At 53.0% G+C, this 15946-nt stretch overlaps 1 protein-coding gene across 4 annotated transcripts in view; it reads left to right on the plus strand.

The window, feature by feature from the left end:
* RBM33 (RNA binding motif protein 33) overlaps positions 1–10030 on the plus strand; it is a 110688-nt gene extending 100658 nt beyond the window's left edge. For all 4 annotated transcript variants that reach the window (XM_045577225.1, XM_045577224.1, XM_036425834.2 and 1 more), the window contains 2 exons: positions 7124–7212; positions 7510–10030. In XM_045577225.1, coding sequence (XP_045433181.1) covers positions 7124–7212; positions 7510–7558 — 138 coding nt within the window. In that variant the 3' untranslated portion in view covers positions 7559–10030. The remainder of the gene's footprint in view (positions 1–7123; positions 7213–7509) is intronic.
* The last annotated feature ends 5916 nt before the right edge of the window (positions 10031–15946 follow it).

Raw genomic sequence — 15946 nt, forward strand, 5'->3', positions numbered from 1 at the left:
AAGTGTGGAAGCAAGCCTTGGTGGGTTCCAGGGAGAGCTGGTGGGCTCCGGGCCTCTGCCGCCCTCATAGTTCGGTTTTGAAACCTCAGGGACCCGCTCCAGCATGGGCTGGGGAGGAAGCATTGCTGCCGCCCACCCAGCACCAGGTCCCTATTTAAGGAAGCGAGTCCAAATCACAGCCACGAGGTCTGGTGGGTTGTCTCACCCGTACCGTCCATGGTGGCTGAGCTCTGGCGGGGGTGGCCAGTGTCTACCCCCAGGCTGCCTGCGGACACAGATGGAATGGGCCCGGGTTGAACATTTTAATGAAAATGAGATTCCTGTGCTCCGCCGCAGGGCTCCGTCCCTGGCGAGGAGAGGGCAAGGGGATCGTGGGTACAGCCCCGGATCCCATAGGAAGGGGCTTAGACGGGGCTGGGAGCAACCTGCAGGTGCACTATGAGGAAGAGGTGCTGAACTGCCAAGACGTCAAGGGCTGGCTGCTGGAGGCGCACAAAGGTGCAGACCAGGAAGCTCAAGCCAGTGCTCAGCTTGAAAAGTGCACTGACAGCCTGATGGAGGAAATTACCTTTCTGAAGAAGGTGCATGGAGAGGAGCTGAAGGCACAGATCCAGTATGCTCAGGTCTCTGTGGAGATGGACGTGTTCTCCAAGTTCGACCTCTCCACCACGCTCAAGGACATCTGCGCCCAGTACGAGAATCTGGCTGCCAAGAACATGCAGAATGCCGAAGGATGGTTCCAGAGCCGCTTCACCATGCTAAGAGCACTGCCAAGAACACCCATGCAGTGCGCGCCCCCAAGGATGAGGTGTCTGAGAGCCGCTGCCTGCTCAAGGCCAAGACCCTGGAGATCAAATCATGCTGGGGCATGAATGAAGCACTGGAAAAGAGGCTGCAAGAGCTGGAGGATAAGCAGAACTCTGACATAAGTGCTCTGCAGGACACAATCAACAAATTAGAAAAGGAGTTGAGAACTACAGAGAGTGAAATGTCATATTTAAAAGAATACCAGGACCACCTCAATGAGAAGAAGGCTTTGGACGAAGACATTGCAGCTTACAGGAAATTCTTAGAAGATGAGGAGACCCGGCTCAGATTCACCATCGTAGGAAGCATAGTCAGCAACTACTCCCAGAGTTCCCAGGTCTTTAACCCATCTGCCTACGGTGGTTTACAGACCATTTCCTACTTGATGTCCGTTTACTCCTTCCCTTCTTAATACAGCAGCCACGTCAGGAGGAGCAGATCGAGGTGGAGGAGATCATTGAGGCTGCAAAAGCCGAGGGAGCTAAGGGTGAACCCACTTCTGAAGGAGAAGCTGAAGAGGTGGAGGAGAAGGAAGAGGCTGAGAAAGAGGAAGGAGAGGAAGAGGAAGAAGGTGCCAAGGAAGAATTTGAGGATGCAAAGAGGGAGAAGGAGGTAAAGGTGAAGATGAAGGTGAAGGAGAAGATGCCCAAGAAGTTGAGGACGAGAAGAAAGGTGAAGGTTCTGGGGAGGAGCAAACAACCAAGAAGAAAGATTGAGCCCCCCTTTCCTTAATTATTTCAGGAATAATCCTCCCAAACTAGGTCAACCCCATCACCAACCAAGCAGTTGAGTTCCTGATACTATATGAATTAAGAAGTTAGTATATGTAACATTCTGAGTATATAACAGTAAATAAAGTTATATTGAATGACAATAAATAAATAAATAAGAGGCTAGGAAACGTACAAAGAACTGGGGAACCATTCCCAAACCAGGAAGGGAAGTCACAAGGTGTATATTATTGCTACCAATATAATATTTCCTACCACTTACAACATATATAATGTAATGTATTAGATGCATTCCTATTGCATGAAGTATGTATTCTCAGAGTAATACTGGTAGATATGTTATAATTACGGCGGTATGTCATATCCTATCTATACTAATAAAAGGGTAATATGCCAATTAGACCATGAGACCTTCTTGGACATCCTTCTGGACAAAGCCATGGTGGTGGGGCTGAGGCAGAGGCAGTTAGGGGAGGAGGGGAGGACAGTTAGGGGCAATCGGGTCAGCAGGGGAGTAGTTACGCATCAATCAGGCTGGCAAGGGTGTGGTTAGGGGGTGATCAGGCTGGCAGGCAGGTGAATGGTTGGAAGCCAGCAGTCCTGGATTGTGAGAGGGATGTCCTATATTGGAGAGGGTGCAGGCTGGGCTGAGGGACACCCTCGCCCCCCTGCCTCCCCGTGCATGAATTTCGTTCACGGGGCCTCTATATTATTATAAATAATAAAGTTTGAATGAGGGCACTTGAAGCAGAGCAAAAACAATGTTGAATTGTTTAATGAGAAAGAGAGAGGACAAGAAAGAAGTTTTCTAGGTTACAGCACTTACCTTTGAAAGAAAGGTGAGGCCCCGTGTCCTGTGGGATTCCCTGGGTGTAGAGCTGCTGCCAGAGCCTGTGCACCTGCCTGGGGCTGAGCCGAGTGCGCTTTGTCCTTGCCAGTCTGGCTCCTGGGATGGTTGTGAGTGAGGGTGTAGCTGTTCAAGCTGCAGCCACACAAGCCAAGACGCTCAGTCTGTGACCACACTGATAGAACAAGCTTCTACAGTAGTGTTAGGATATCATTGTGAGTATAAATTCTGAAAATATATAACAGCATCTTGTTATAATTATGTTTTAAATATAAATAGACTTGGCAGGGATGGAGCTGAGGTGGGGTTTCCACTGTGATGACCCAGCAAAGCCTATGAGTGTTGGACTGTGGTGCCACCTCGAATCCACATGGTGTAATAGCAGTGGTGGTGGTGTCTGCAATGTGTCGTCGTCCCCCCCCCCTTTTTTTCTTTTCTAATAAAATTTATTGGGTGATATCTATCTATCTATCTATCTATCTATCTATCTATATATATAAAAGGCTAAGTGACTGACTTGTACGTATGTACGTACGTCCGACTGACCACCCAGTACATATGATGTGCACTGGCACTTTAAAAATAAACGTTTACTCACGTATGCATGATACTTGTTCCCATCTGACACTGGCCTTCCATTTAAATCACATGTGTCAAACACAAGGCCCGCGGGCCAAATCCGTCCCGCCAGGCCTTGCAATGTGGCCCGCACCGCGCTGTCATCACTGCACTCCGCTGCGTTTCCATCACAATGACAGTTTATGACTGTTCAGTAAACCATTCGGCCCGCGATTTAGGCTGGATTTTAGATTTTGGCCCCTTCTCTGATTGAGTTCGACACCCCTAATTTAAATGAATTTGAAGACAGTTTCCTGTGATGCCAGCATTTGCGGTGACTATTAATAAGTCACAAGTACAAATTCTAGACAGAGTAGGAATATTACTACCTGAACCCATATTCGGACATGGTCAGTTATATGTTGCTTTCTCTCGAATTTGAAGATTGTGTGACATTAAAGTTAACGTTGCGAATACTTCATTCATCACAAGGGAAATTTAGTCAAGTACTCTGAAAGTGTTTTCACTCTTAATGTGGTATACAGGGAGATATTAGAATAAGTTTAATCAATTTATCAGTCATTGTTTTTTTTTTATCAATGCTTTTATAACATGTTTTTGGTTTATATCATCTTAGTTATTATAGCTTGTTTTTGTTTATTTATTAATCAATTTATTATTTCCATATACATTTTACTAATTTTGTTTCATCTCTGACACTTACTATTATAGAGAAAGGGCGAATAGCAATATCGAAATATTTCTTATAATTAATTTCCTTTCAATGTGCACAAATCCATGCACAGGCCACTGGTTGATTAATATGATCTATAGGAGTGGGTTTCTGTGTGACAGGGTCTGTGGATGGCACTGCAGTGGAAGGTCTGCTGCTTAGCTGTGGAATCTGAGAGGCTTGCCCAGTGTGGAGCAAGGCATCCACGTCGCTCTTCCCTTAGACTAGGGGTGTCGAACTCAATCAGAGAAGTGGCCAAAATCTAAAATCCAGCCTAAATCGCGGGCCGAATGGTTTACTGAACAGTCATAAACTGTCATTGTGATGGAAACGCAGCGGAGTGCAGTGATGACAGTGCGGTGCGGGCCACATTGCAAGGCCTGGCGGGACGGATTTGGCCCGCGGGCCTTGTGTTTGACACATGTGCCTTAGACCATCATCACAAACCTCTCTAGAACGGCCATTGAAGAGACATTTTTCTGTAGACTCATTATTTACACAATAAGAAAAAATGAGAAGGTTTTGTAGAATATTCTAACCAGAAGGGAGAAATGACACAAGAAGTATCAAGTTTCAGAATTTCCGGTGTGAGGGTGAGTGTGAGTCAGCCGGCCTTGTCACCAGCAGTCCTCGGCGCAGGGGCGTGGGGTGTGGCTGGCCCCCCTCCTGCTCCGGAAGACCGAGCTGCTCAGCTGTCAGGAGCAGGGAGCAGGGGCGATACAGCCTCCTAGGCCCCTTCGCTTCATTATCTTTATTTCCGTTTGCAGTTTTGTGCCTAAAATTGTATTAAACATTTGTTATTTTATAATGAATGAAACATCATGGTATAAAAAGAGGCATTTCCTCAGGAGAGTGGAGTTGGTGATCACTTAAGGTTCCCCGCAACCCTCGCCCCGTAGTAACGGCTGGTGCTTAGATGTGGCCTGCCTGTGCCTGGCTTGTGCTGACAGTGTCTCTGCTGGTGGCTATATTGCTTTCCCGACCTGCTGGGAGGTAGGCTGCAGCTGGTGGCAGCAGGAGCAGGGCTTTGAGATGAGGCTTCAGCGGAAGTCCCGATTTTGCCATTTCTTTGTGTGCGACTTTCCACCTCGTGAGTCTTGGTGTTTCCCTCAGGCTCACATAAATCACAAAAGACTGGGAACACAGCCCTCACCTCATCGTTCCCTGGCTTAACCTGGCAGGGAGGGGATCAGAAGAAACGGGCCCATGTCACAGGGCAAAGCGTGTGAAAGCAGGGAGGACAAAGCGCAGGTCCCCTTCCGCTGGGGCACCTACATCAGCAGGTCTTGTCTGAGGGCAGCTGCTTCAGGACACGGCTTGCCAGCCTCAGACAACATCTCCGTCCACCCAGACGGGAGTCCCCCAAGCTGCCAGGAAGGCAGGGTCACCGCAGAGAATCTGACCTCTTGAGGGACATGCGTTGGCAAGAACAGCCACTGCATCTGCTTCTGACTTGCCAGGAAGGGGCTGGTGAGTGACGTGAAGACGCTGGCGTCCCCAGTGAAAGAGGGAGCCATTTTGCATTCAGCACATTTGGGAAAGCAACCAGCAGGATGTCAGACGTAGGCTGCCGGGTCCCCTCACCACCAGGTCTAAAGAAGCCCATAAGACCTGCATTTCTCATGGAGGCCCCAGAGAGGCTCGGGACTGTTGTAAGCCTGGAAGCCATGGGTTCTCAGGAGGCAGCGGGAGGCAGAGCTCTGAGGAGCCCTGTGTCCGAAGGTTCAGTGTGAGGGGTCAGGGAGCATGGACAACCTGTGGTGAACGTGGATGGGCGTGAACAAGCTCAGGAGACCCGTAGGAACTCAGGAGACACGCACGTCTGTCAGAGAACAGGCAGGTGGGAACTTGCCGACGATTCTGTGACTGCATGGGGTGGGGCTGCCCGAGGCTCTGCAGCAAACTTGCCCGTATTTCTGCTCGGACCCCTCCAGACAGTGAACCGTGCACCGGGAGACTTCCAAAATAAGGTCCTACTTGTTTCTCTCCAAGAAGCACTGCGCCTGGAGGAGCAAAGATGCCCGGGCAAGGCTGACTGCCACGGGGGGCTGCAGAGCTGTCAAGTGGGGAGAGGGCTGCACACCGTCCCCAAACAGGGCTGTTTTGGGCAGTTCCCCTTGTGTTTAAGAGTTAGTATTGTTTTGGCTTTAGGCCATCTTTGAAGAATCATTGGCCAGAGGGGAAAGCATGGAGTGGGTCTGTCAGGATGCAGTCGGTTTCGTTCCCCAACAACATTGCATTTCTCTGTCCAGCAGGGAAATAGGCTCCTCCCAGAAGGAGGACGGTCCTGGGGGGAGGGGGGCTTCTGCACCGCATGCACGTTGCGGTTAGTGGAGTTCCCACGCAGTGCAGTCACATGGCTTTGCTGGGACTTGAGTGTGAGCACAGGAAGGCCCACTCGGGGAGCACTTCAGCTAGTGTTTTGTGATCAATAGCAGAGCAATTACGTGTTCTCAGAAACTGAAGACGTCTTGTCTCGAAAGAGTGGGAGCACCTCGGAAAGGCTGGCGAGTGCTGCGGGTGGCATGTCAGGAAGCTGTTTGGGGTGGGCTGGGGAGTCAGAGTGAACAGTGGAGACAGAGACAGATGTTAACGTTTGGGTGATTGTTTATGTGGAAACATGGAAACCAGTGATTGTTAGCCTTTCAACTTTCAGTGAAGCATGTTTGTCCTCCCAAAGAAATCACTAATGTTATAATCCCGCTAGGTTGACTATGACAACTTCTACAGTTCATTCTCACGTCTAGAAAATGAGGGTTTGTCTTACTGAAAGGGCACCACAATGTAAATAAAGGGGAGCAGCCAGCAGGCCACTGTAGGCAATGTTCTCGTGACGGGTGTGGGCCACGGAGAGCCAGTCATTCTCGTGGCTGAAGAACTTCATTGCCATGTATGCTGTCTTGACGGATAGTCTTCATCACATTGAGATTTAAACCACTAAGACACACTTCCACAAATCCTCTCATATGGTAAATGGTAAAAACGAAGCTCATGCCTTCACATTGGCGACACACACACACATGAGATAGGCACCCTGGAAATCTAGAAACTTTTTTTTTTTCCCCCCAAGAAGAGGAGCATAGTATTTCCAAAATCTAGATTCTATGGACAGTCACCTGACAGGAATGCCTGAGAACAGAAGGTGGCTCTCTAAGGCCTCAGAGAAAGTTCAGGGGGGAGATTGGGCAGCTGGTGTGGTCAGATGACACGAGGTCTTGATGCCAGGCTTGGAGATTATAAGTGCTGGTCAGGGGAATGACCCTTTGAAACAGAGTTTTTGGATATATTATCTAGAAGGGTAAGAAAAATTCCACAAAATGGAATTTGTTTTAGTGATTCAAGTATCAGCCTGAACTTCAATTGTATTAAGTCTAATGTTTGCATGTATATATTTTTTTAACCATATAAAGCACGATGTTAAAACGTTTCTTTGTTTCCTTCCTCTAGAGTTTACAGATGCTTCCCCAGCAACGGAAAGCCATTGCCAAGTTTAAGGAGCCAGCCCACGCATTGGCATTTCAGCAGAAGTTCCACAGGTAGCGGTGGATTCCATGGGTTTGGTGACGTGGTTGCAGGCAGGACCTCTCCTCTGCCATCTGCTCTCGGTCACCATAGCTGTTGCTTTGCATGCTGTCATGTGTGACCTGTCACTACAGATGCACATTCATGCACAGGGGACAGTGCTTCCTCTCATGTAGACGCTTGTCCCTCGGGGCCACCCTTCCCCTGTCACTCGGGGCCCACCCTTCCCCTCTGGCTTTCTCCTGTTTCTGTCAGTCGCCTGCTGTGTGCAGAGTTCCCTTAACTTGGGCTGTTTGTTTCCATCTCCACAGGCACATGATCGATTTGTCCCACATAAACGTGGCCCTGATTGTGGAGTGATTTCTAGCAGGGAGGCTGACTTAACACTGCACACACAGCTGTGGACTGTCTTCAAGGAAGCTGCCTGCACAGGACCGGCCAGCGAGGTCTGCGTCCATCTGCTGACTCTTGTCCAGAGCGCCGGGTGGCCAGCACCGGTTCCGGGAGAGCTGAACTTGCAGGACGTGGCAGGCTGGAGTTCAGTGTTGATGGCTTCAAGTTCTGTGGCCACTTCCGAGAACTCCAGTTTTTGTTTTCTTTTGTTTTCAAAGTGCTTACAATGCATGTAGACACTGTTCCTCGTAATTTTACCATCTGATCGATCGTCACCGTGACTTAGGTTCAGGGAGTAACATTAGCGGCACAAATTTGAGTACTCTCCGCAGCAAAGAATATTTGATAATGGTTGCACTTATCTTCAGTGCAGGCTAGACCAGAGGCGTTTTAGAAAGCCCTCTGCTGGTGCTTGTAAAAACAGGCGGAAATGTGGGTGATTGTGATTGACAGCTGCCTGAGGGCGGGTGGGGCAGGGGCGGGTGTGGCAGATTCTGCTTCCTATAAAGGTTCCAGAAGGGCAGTTGCATATTCCGAGTTCCTGAGGGGACTCCCCACCCATTTTTAACTTCCCAAATAGGCAAGGACCAGGTGGTCGCCACTGTGCTTCCCTGGGGTGCTGCCTGGCCGGGACTCCCTGCCTGGTGGGGTGCACAGTGGGCCTGCTGGGCAGCGGGACAGCCTGAAGCTTGAACAGAGCTGGTTGGTTTTTTTCTTTAAACGCAGCCCAAAGCGGCAGATGTCACTGGCTCTGACATGCAGGGGTCTTAGGGAAGCTGCTATCATTGCTTTGAATGATCTGTTTTTATAAGGCCTTTGAGTGGCACTGCGTGTCCTTCGTTAGACCCAGGGCAAGGTGACACAGACCCCAGCACGCCACTCTTCCCGGCGTGTGGTGCGAGGAAGGCTGTCTCACAGGGACTGAGATCCAGAGCGAAGTTTGTGTCACCCATGAGTGATTGTGCGTGGGCTCCTTTAGGTGGGGCTGTGCTCCCACAGAGCAAGCTGAGGAGAATTTACTCTGGGCGTGTGTGGAAACATGCCTTCCTGCATGTCTGCTCACCGCGGAGTCCATGAGGAGTTACTCTGACGAGGACCCGACTGAGCGAACGGTACTGGGGGCACTTAGACCTTTTAGCTGTATTTCATACCTGACACGTCAGGCTGAGTTCTCCGTAGAGGTGATAGAAATAGAAGCATACGGAGGCCAGATTGGGAGCCCGGAGGCCTGTGCAGAGATGGCGCTTCGAGACTCGGCCGCCTCGTGAGAGCTGAGACCCAGGTTGTGGGGGCTTGCACCATCGTGTTTGTACAGTTGAGGTTTTATTTTACTTTTTCAAAGTGAGTGAGCAGAACTGAAGGGGAGTATCCAGATGCTGTGAGACCTTGTGCGGTGTTGATTGTCAGCACGGTGTGCTGAGTGAGCCTGGAGAACGAGGTCAGCTCCGGAAAGTGCAGGCACTCTGAGGGTCCCCGGGAGCGCCCCCTGACTAGCCAGGCCCCCCCCCCCCCCCCCCGAGCCCGTGCCCTGTGCCCAGCAGCTGCCCACTCTCACAGCTGCAGGGAGCTCACAGGGATGTGTAGCGGTGAGCGCTGAGGTGACAAGGTAGCTGGAGCTCTAGTTAGATTCAGGCCACTCCCCACTCTGTCGCCGGCGGGAAGGCCCAGTTGAGGGACCGTCCTCGAGGACTTGCTGCCACACAGGATGAGTTGAACAAACTTTTGCTGCTTTCTGAAGTAGTCTGAGTGTGCGGTGGCTTGGAAGCCACAGTCCTGCATGTGGCTCTGGAGAGTGGCGTGTAGCATCCTTTCTTCCCAGCAGTGACGGCAGCCAACCTGCCCGGCCCCGCGGCTGTTCAGATGCTCCCGGTGCTTCAGGGCCTGCGTTTGGCTTGATAGGACCCGGGTGCCTGGATGTGTGTCTGCTGTCTGCACACACGGGCATGCTTTTTCTCCAGGCCCTGTCCTCCAGGGGGAAGTGGGCCTTTTCCAGAACCCAGGTGGGCACATGCCACATGGGGCCGCAGGGTGGGGACCCTGCAGGCAGCCGGGCCTGGGGACAAAATTGAGTTTCCTTGGAGGAAACTACCAAAAAAGAAAGCAGCAGCATTAGAAAGGGATTTTATTTCCATTCGTGGTGCACTTCTCGCAGGGAAGTGGATCACCGTAGCTGAACCCTCTTGGAAGATCTGTTGCAACCATTATCTCTGTTCTTTATTTATCATGCATTTAAATGAGACGCAGATGCATCCAACACTCTGTGTAAATACGGACCTTTTAAAATTGAAGTGTTATTGGAGATGTTTTCAATTCAGCGACACCTTAGCTCTTTGCTAGTTCTTTTGTGTTGTCTCATCAAAGTTTAATGGATGCAGTTCCATAATTGTTGACGTGTTCGTGTGTATATCCGATTTTTATAAAGATGGGAGTAAGTCAATACATTGATCCTGACCTGTGTATTATTTGCTCACAAATTCAAGAAGCTTAAAGCCAGTAAATATCAGTATATCTCATAAGGTAGATGCAGTAGGTAATGATGTGGAGCCATTACTTTCGCATTACCCTGTTTTGGTTTTGTGCTGTAACAAGTTCACCTAGCTGCCTGTCTGAGCATAAGCTTGCATTGCTGTTGGTCTGGCCACATTTGTTAAGTCCTTATACTGATCTTTTTCTAAAGGAAAAATCTTGTCTTTTTTCCCAAAAGAAATGTTGAGGGTCCCATGTCTGGACAGGCAGCACCCTAAGCGGGTGCCTGTGGCCGCAGCCCGGGGAGGCGGGGTGGGCGGGAGGGAGCAGGCTTCATCTTAAGCACTTTTAACTTGGGTCGTCCTCATCATGTGTGTAAAGGTCCTGAGAAACAATGTTCATACTGGTTCTGTGGCATCTCTGAACTGTGACAGGGTATTTCCTGCACCTGGGGTCTTTTTCACACAGCATTTTGCTTAATTCCACCAACAGAGGACTTTGCTGCTAGGAGGAGCCGAGGAGGAGTGGGGTGAGGGCCGGAGGAAGGGGAGCTGTGGGAGAGGAGGTTTTGCAGAAGGAAGTCGCTGTAATGAGACGTCACTGTGGCCCGATTCCTGACATGTGCACATGGGAGCAGGCGGTGCAGTCGGGCTGCGGGCGGTGGGCGCATGGGTGTGGTAGGTGTCTGCTGGCGCTCCCGCGGGAGGTGGGAGGGCGGGTGGAGAGCCGTCCTGCACCAGGTGGCCCTTCTGCTTGGCCCACCGGAGGGCAGGTGGCTCTGCGGGGTAGATGAGTGAGAGCTGGTTTGGAGCAGCTGTCAAGTCTTTTGCTTTGGCTTTCAGTTTTCTGTTTTGTTGTGTTTTGTGTTTTATTTCTGTTCAGTCGAAGGTAAGCTTGCTGTGCTTTACACCATTGGACTGATGGGCCCTATGAGGACAGTTAGGTTTGGAGTGAGTCTGTGCGTGGAGCCCTGAGAGGCAGTGCTCGGCTGGCCGTCCTTGTTGATGGCCTATGGCTGTGGGCTCCTGCGCTGCCATGGCCCTCCCTCCCTGTTCATAGGCCCCGACCCGGCTTCCACGTCCGGTGAGGCCTGCTCTGCCTCCCCTCTGTGTGGTCGCTTATTTAGAGAAGGTGCTTAAGGTATTGCTGGCTCACATATTTCCCAGTGACGTGTTCTAGAGGGGAATTCACTCCCGGAGGTGGGGGTGGGGGTGGGACAGAGACCCCCCGGGAAGGGAGCCACAGAGTCAGATCAGTTAGAAGTTTAGATTGATATATTTATTTAATGAACATTTCAGTTGATCTTTTCAACTATTTTTAAAATTTGTGAAGTGTTATTTGAACATTCTTAAATAAGAACTCTCCAAAGGCGCTGGCCTTGATTTATTATTAAATCCTAAGGATTTGTGTGTAAGGTTCTTTTGCAACCTACTAGTATTTAATTTTTACCACGTAAAGTGCCGTGGTTCTGTGCACTGGAAACTGCAAAACCCGCTGATTCATATTGGATCCAGGTGTACCGTCCGCTGACGGATGGTTGGGAAGGTCGTTGGCTTTGCGGAGTGACCTCCTTTCCCAGAGGATGGTCACACACCGCGCTGTGAGTCCGCGGACAGGAGCGAGCGCTGCTGGTGAGGCTCTCCCCTCTGGCCTGGATGGGAGCCCCGGCTGGGCGCTCTGCGTGCTTCACTTACTGGTTCTAAAGGGCACGCAGAGAGGCCCACCCCGTCCTCAGGAAGCATCACACGGTTTTTAAGCAGTAGTGGGTCCCACAGGGTGGGCAGATGTTTTTTTTCACGTGTTCCTCTGGCAGCTGCCTGGTGCCTGTGTCAGCAGGGCTCCCTCCTGCTGCTTCCCGCCTGGGGCCCTGTGGGCGCTGCTGCTTCTGCACTGCCCTCACGCTTTGTGTCCGCAGGAGGCACTCACTGCCGCCGAGGAGCGGGGGTCCTTGGACTTAACTCAGCTTTGCTTTCACAGGCGAGGGGTCCAGATTGTCTTTCCTCTGTGAGGTTTTAACTGAGGCTTTAATTCCACTGTTTAATTTTCAGATTCAACAACAACCAAGTCCCCAACCGATGTTTTCTCACTGAACTGGTTCTCTCCTTCCTCCTGCTGCTCCGGTGGCTGGGCCAGGTCGGGCCTCCCGGTCCTACTTCCTTGGGACTCCCCGAGAACCCCTCCGCTGCCCCTCCCCCCGCCTTCTCTCCAGATGAACCCCCCTCCGCCTCCGCCCCGGTGCCCATCCCTGCCCACGCCCTCCTTCACGAGGTGGGCGGCTCCTGCTCGTGGGCACTGTGGGCACCTGGCTGACCGGCAGCTTTGCTTTGACAGGTCCACGCCTGACTTGCTCCCTGGTCTGTCGGAGAGAATAACTTGCGTTGTTACTTTGCAGTGTGACAGGAGGCCTGCGTCCTGCGCGGTGGCGTGTCATTAACCTCTGTTTTGCCCTCTACTTTGCAGGACCGCTTTTGCATGGTTCAGTGTTAGTGGTAGCCGCGCCTATTGTTCTGCTGGGCGGTGCCGGCCCAGGCTGCCCGGGACCCTTCCCCACCTAGTGCGCCGCCGCCTCGGGTGTGGGCAGCCGCTGGCCTGCGTGAAGCCGGGCGCCGCGCGTGCTCCGAGCCGGCCGACTGCTTCCTTCCTCTGGGTAGACCTACTTCGTGTGTCCGTCCTACCGAGTGCACTGCACTCCCGTTGGCAGGGGGTGCTGCCTTGCTTTACCCCACTTTCCACGCGCCCGTCACTGGGACAGCCTCTCAGGATAGATGTGGAGAGCGGGCGTGAGGGTTGGAAATGCCTGCTCTGTATCATTGTGTGACTCCGTGCTGGACTGTGTTCTGACCTGTATTGTAATGTGCAAGATGTGTTAATAAAGTGTCTGAAGTTTCTGCTTTTGTCTGCAGCCTTCATTTTATCTGTCCACCGTCTCTTCCCCTGTGGACAGCTTGGCCATGTCCCCAGAGGACACACTGTTCTCTCCTTGGGTGTCCCCTGGTGCCGTCGTGGCCTCCACACAGGCGCCTGAGGGCAGGGTGGCCTGGTCTGCGGACCCGCAACGGCATCACACACGGTCACTGCAGGAAACGAGTGGTCTGCTTCCCCAGGGTCTGCCGCACCCGTGTGCCACGTGCTCGGTGGACCCGCAGCATTTGCCACGTTGCACAAATTGGGCGTAATTCATAACCTATTCTGAAAGTAAAGTATTTTTAAAACAAAGCACTCTGGGAAACGTTGTTAAAGGAATCATTGAAGCTTACTCTGTGTGCTGGCGTAGCTCAGTGGTTGAGTGTTGAGCTGTGAACCAGGAGGTCACGGTTCGATTCCTGGTCAGGGCACATGCCCAGGATGTGGGTTTGATCCCCAGTCAGGGTGCGTGCTCCAGGAGGCAGCCCACCAATAATTCTCATTGATGTTTCTAATCTCTCTCCTTTTCTCTCTAAAATTAATATTAAAAAAAAAAACATTTAGGAAACCAGATGTCTTCTCTCTCTCTCTCTCTCTCTCTCTGTCTCTCTCTTTTTCTCTCTCTCTCTCACACACACACACACACACACACACACACACACACACATATGGATGCCTGCACCATGCTCAGACTCACCAGAGCTGCTCTCCCATGTGGACAGACAGCATGGTGGCGCTGTCCCCGGGCTGGTCCTGCGTTGGTGTCAGCACTGGACTCGGGTGGGTGGCTCTCACTGCTCCCACCTTGTCTGGAAAAGGGCTTACCCTGTGAAGAGGCCGCAGTAAGGTGTGGCGCACGTGACCTCCATATTCCCCTGGAGCTGATGGGCCCGGAGCTCCTTGCCTGAGGTCCCATGGCCTTCCTGGGCGGGAACCCTGCGCTCCCCGGGGTGCGGGTGGAGAGGCGCCCCTGTAAGTAGGCGGCATGCTGCAGGGCCGAGGCCCAGGTCCCACCACACTGTGGCCCGCCTCGGCACGATTGAGAGGTCTGGGGACTCTGGCACAGGCCAGCACCCGCCCAACACCCACCCTGCTTCCCACAGATGCCATTGGAAGGTCTCCCCTCCCTCGACGTGAGGACCAGGCCTCCGTTTGGTTCTCAGGAAGGAAGAAGGCACGAGGATGTGTGACAAGCAGAGCCTCGCGGCCCTGGGAGGCGGGAGCAGTTCATGTCGGCCCTCCCACCATGTCCTGGGCTGTGGCCGAGTAGCTGCAGGTGCCACCCATGGCCAGTCTGCCCATGTCCTCAGGCCTCAGTGAAGAGTGGGTTTCCACGTTGAAGGTGGTTTCAGTCCCAGCTGGAGGGAAGCCGGGCGGGCTCAGTGAGCGCCACGGAAGGGGAGCCCAGGAGGGCGCTGGGCGGCAGGCTGTGGCCCAGACGCTGGGGCTCACTCTGTCCCTGCCCCGATGTGCCTGGGGGCCATGCTGAGGGGCAGCGAGCCGTCTGTGGTCTCAGGTGGATCCAGTCAAGAAAATCTGCCCTGAGCCTGGCTGTGCCCCTCAGGGATCCTCAGCCCCATGATGGCCAGATGGGCATTGGCTGTCCCTCCATCGGTCACACAGGGACGGGACCAGCACAGAGAGCTGGGCGCCAGGGCAGCGTTGACCAGCCTGTGGTCCCAGAGACTTGGAGGAGGGACTCAGACCTGAGATGGGAAGACAGCTTTGGGTGCTGACCCAGTACTGAACTGGGTCCTACCCTGAGCTGGTGGTGAGGCACAGGACCCAGCACTGAGACCAGGCAGGTGGGAGTGTAGATCAGATGGCAGACATTCCCCGTCCAGCACAGAGGCGGGCGGGCGGGCAGGAGCGAGGCTCTAGGCTGCAGTGTCTCCTGCTGACCGAACCTGCCTGCCCCAGCGAAGTCCCCGCACCTGGGCCTGTCCGCGCGCCTGCCCTCGAACAGCCGCAGCCACAGTGCCAGCCCGGGAGGTCTGCTGCTCTGCCTCCTGCCCCAGCTCTGGGAGCCATGGGGGTGGGGGCTGGGGGAAAGGGGCAGAGGAGCAGGGTCCTTTCTCCTCATGCTGCTTCCTGAGAACCCAGATCCTTGGAAGAACCAGAGGTGAAACTGCCTCAGCCTCCCACCCATGGCACCTACCAGGGTCACCTCCACCCACGACGCTGCCCTCCCTGGTGAGGGTCTCACTCTCCCTGATGGCTGATCTGGTCATTGCTGTCTCTCCCGTTCCTCTGTCATATCCTTTCCACACGTCTTCGAAGCAGGCAACATCAGCTGCCGAGGTGCCATGTGTCCCCTACTTCCCGAAGCCCCCATGCCGCCTGCACTGTCGGCCAGGACGTGGGACATAGGCATGAAGCATTGCTGGTTTGTGAAGTTCGATGAGGCACAAACAATTCACAGTGAGCCCACATTTAGAAAATTCCCCCTTTTTGTTGAAAACATAAGACCACATTAAGGAAGGGGCCCCAGGACACTGCTGTCACGTGTGCATGCTCCTCTTTGCCATCTCCAGGTGCTGTTCCTCTGCCTCACCTGTTTGTGGGTTCTCTGCTCTGGGGCGGGATTATCTGGGCAGGCCCTTGCTCTTCCCCAAGACATGAGCCCAGCAGCTGGGAGGTGGGGTGCCAAGGCCCTCACTTTCCCAGGAAGACCCAGGGCCCCTCCCCTCTGCTGATACCTGAGACAGGCCCAAGGCCTGCGGTGGGTCTTCCTGAAGGCAGTTCCAGAGCTGCCCAGCAGGTGGCGCCCGATGACAGGGACTCAGCTCCCCTGGGCTAGGCCTGTGGGCCCAGCACAGCAGCAGTGGGTCACTCACTGTCAGTCACTTCAGCTGCTCCTCCACCAGCTCACTACAGAGAGACCCCCACGTGGCATTCCTGCAGCGACAGCGCGGACAGAGCCAGGACACACCCGGCCGGTGCCAGTGCTGCCCCAGTGAACTCGCAGTTTTCCAGGCACCTGGT

This window comes from Pipistrellus kuhlii, unplaced genomic scaffold (assembly GCF_014108245.1).
Source record: "Pipistrellus kuhlii isolate mPipKuh1 unplaced genomic scaffold, mPipKuh1.p scaffold_m20_p_86, whole genome shotgun sequence".
Classification (NCBI taxonomy): domain Eukaryota; kingdom Metazoa; phylum Chordata; class Mammalia; order Chiroptera; family Vespertilionidae; genus Pipistrellus; species Pipistrellus kuhlii.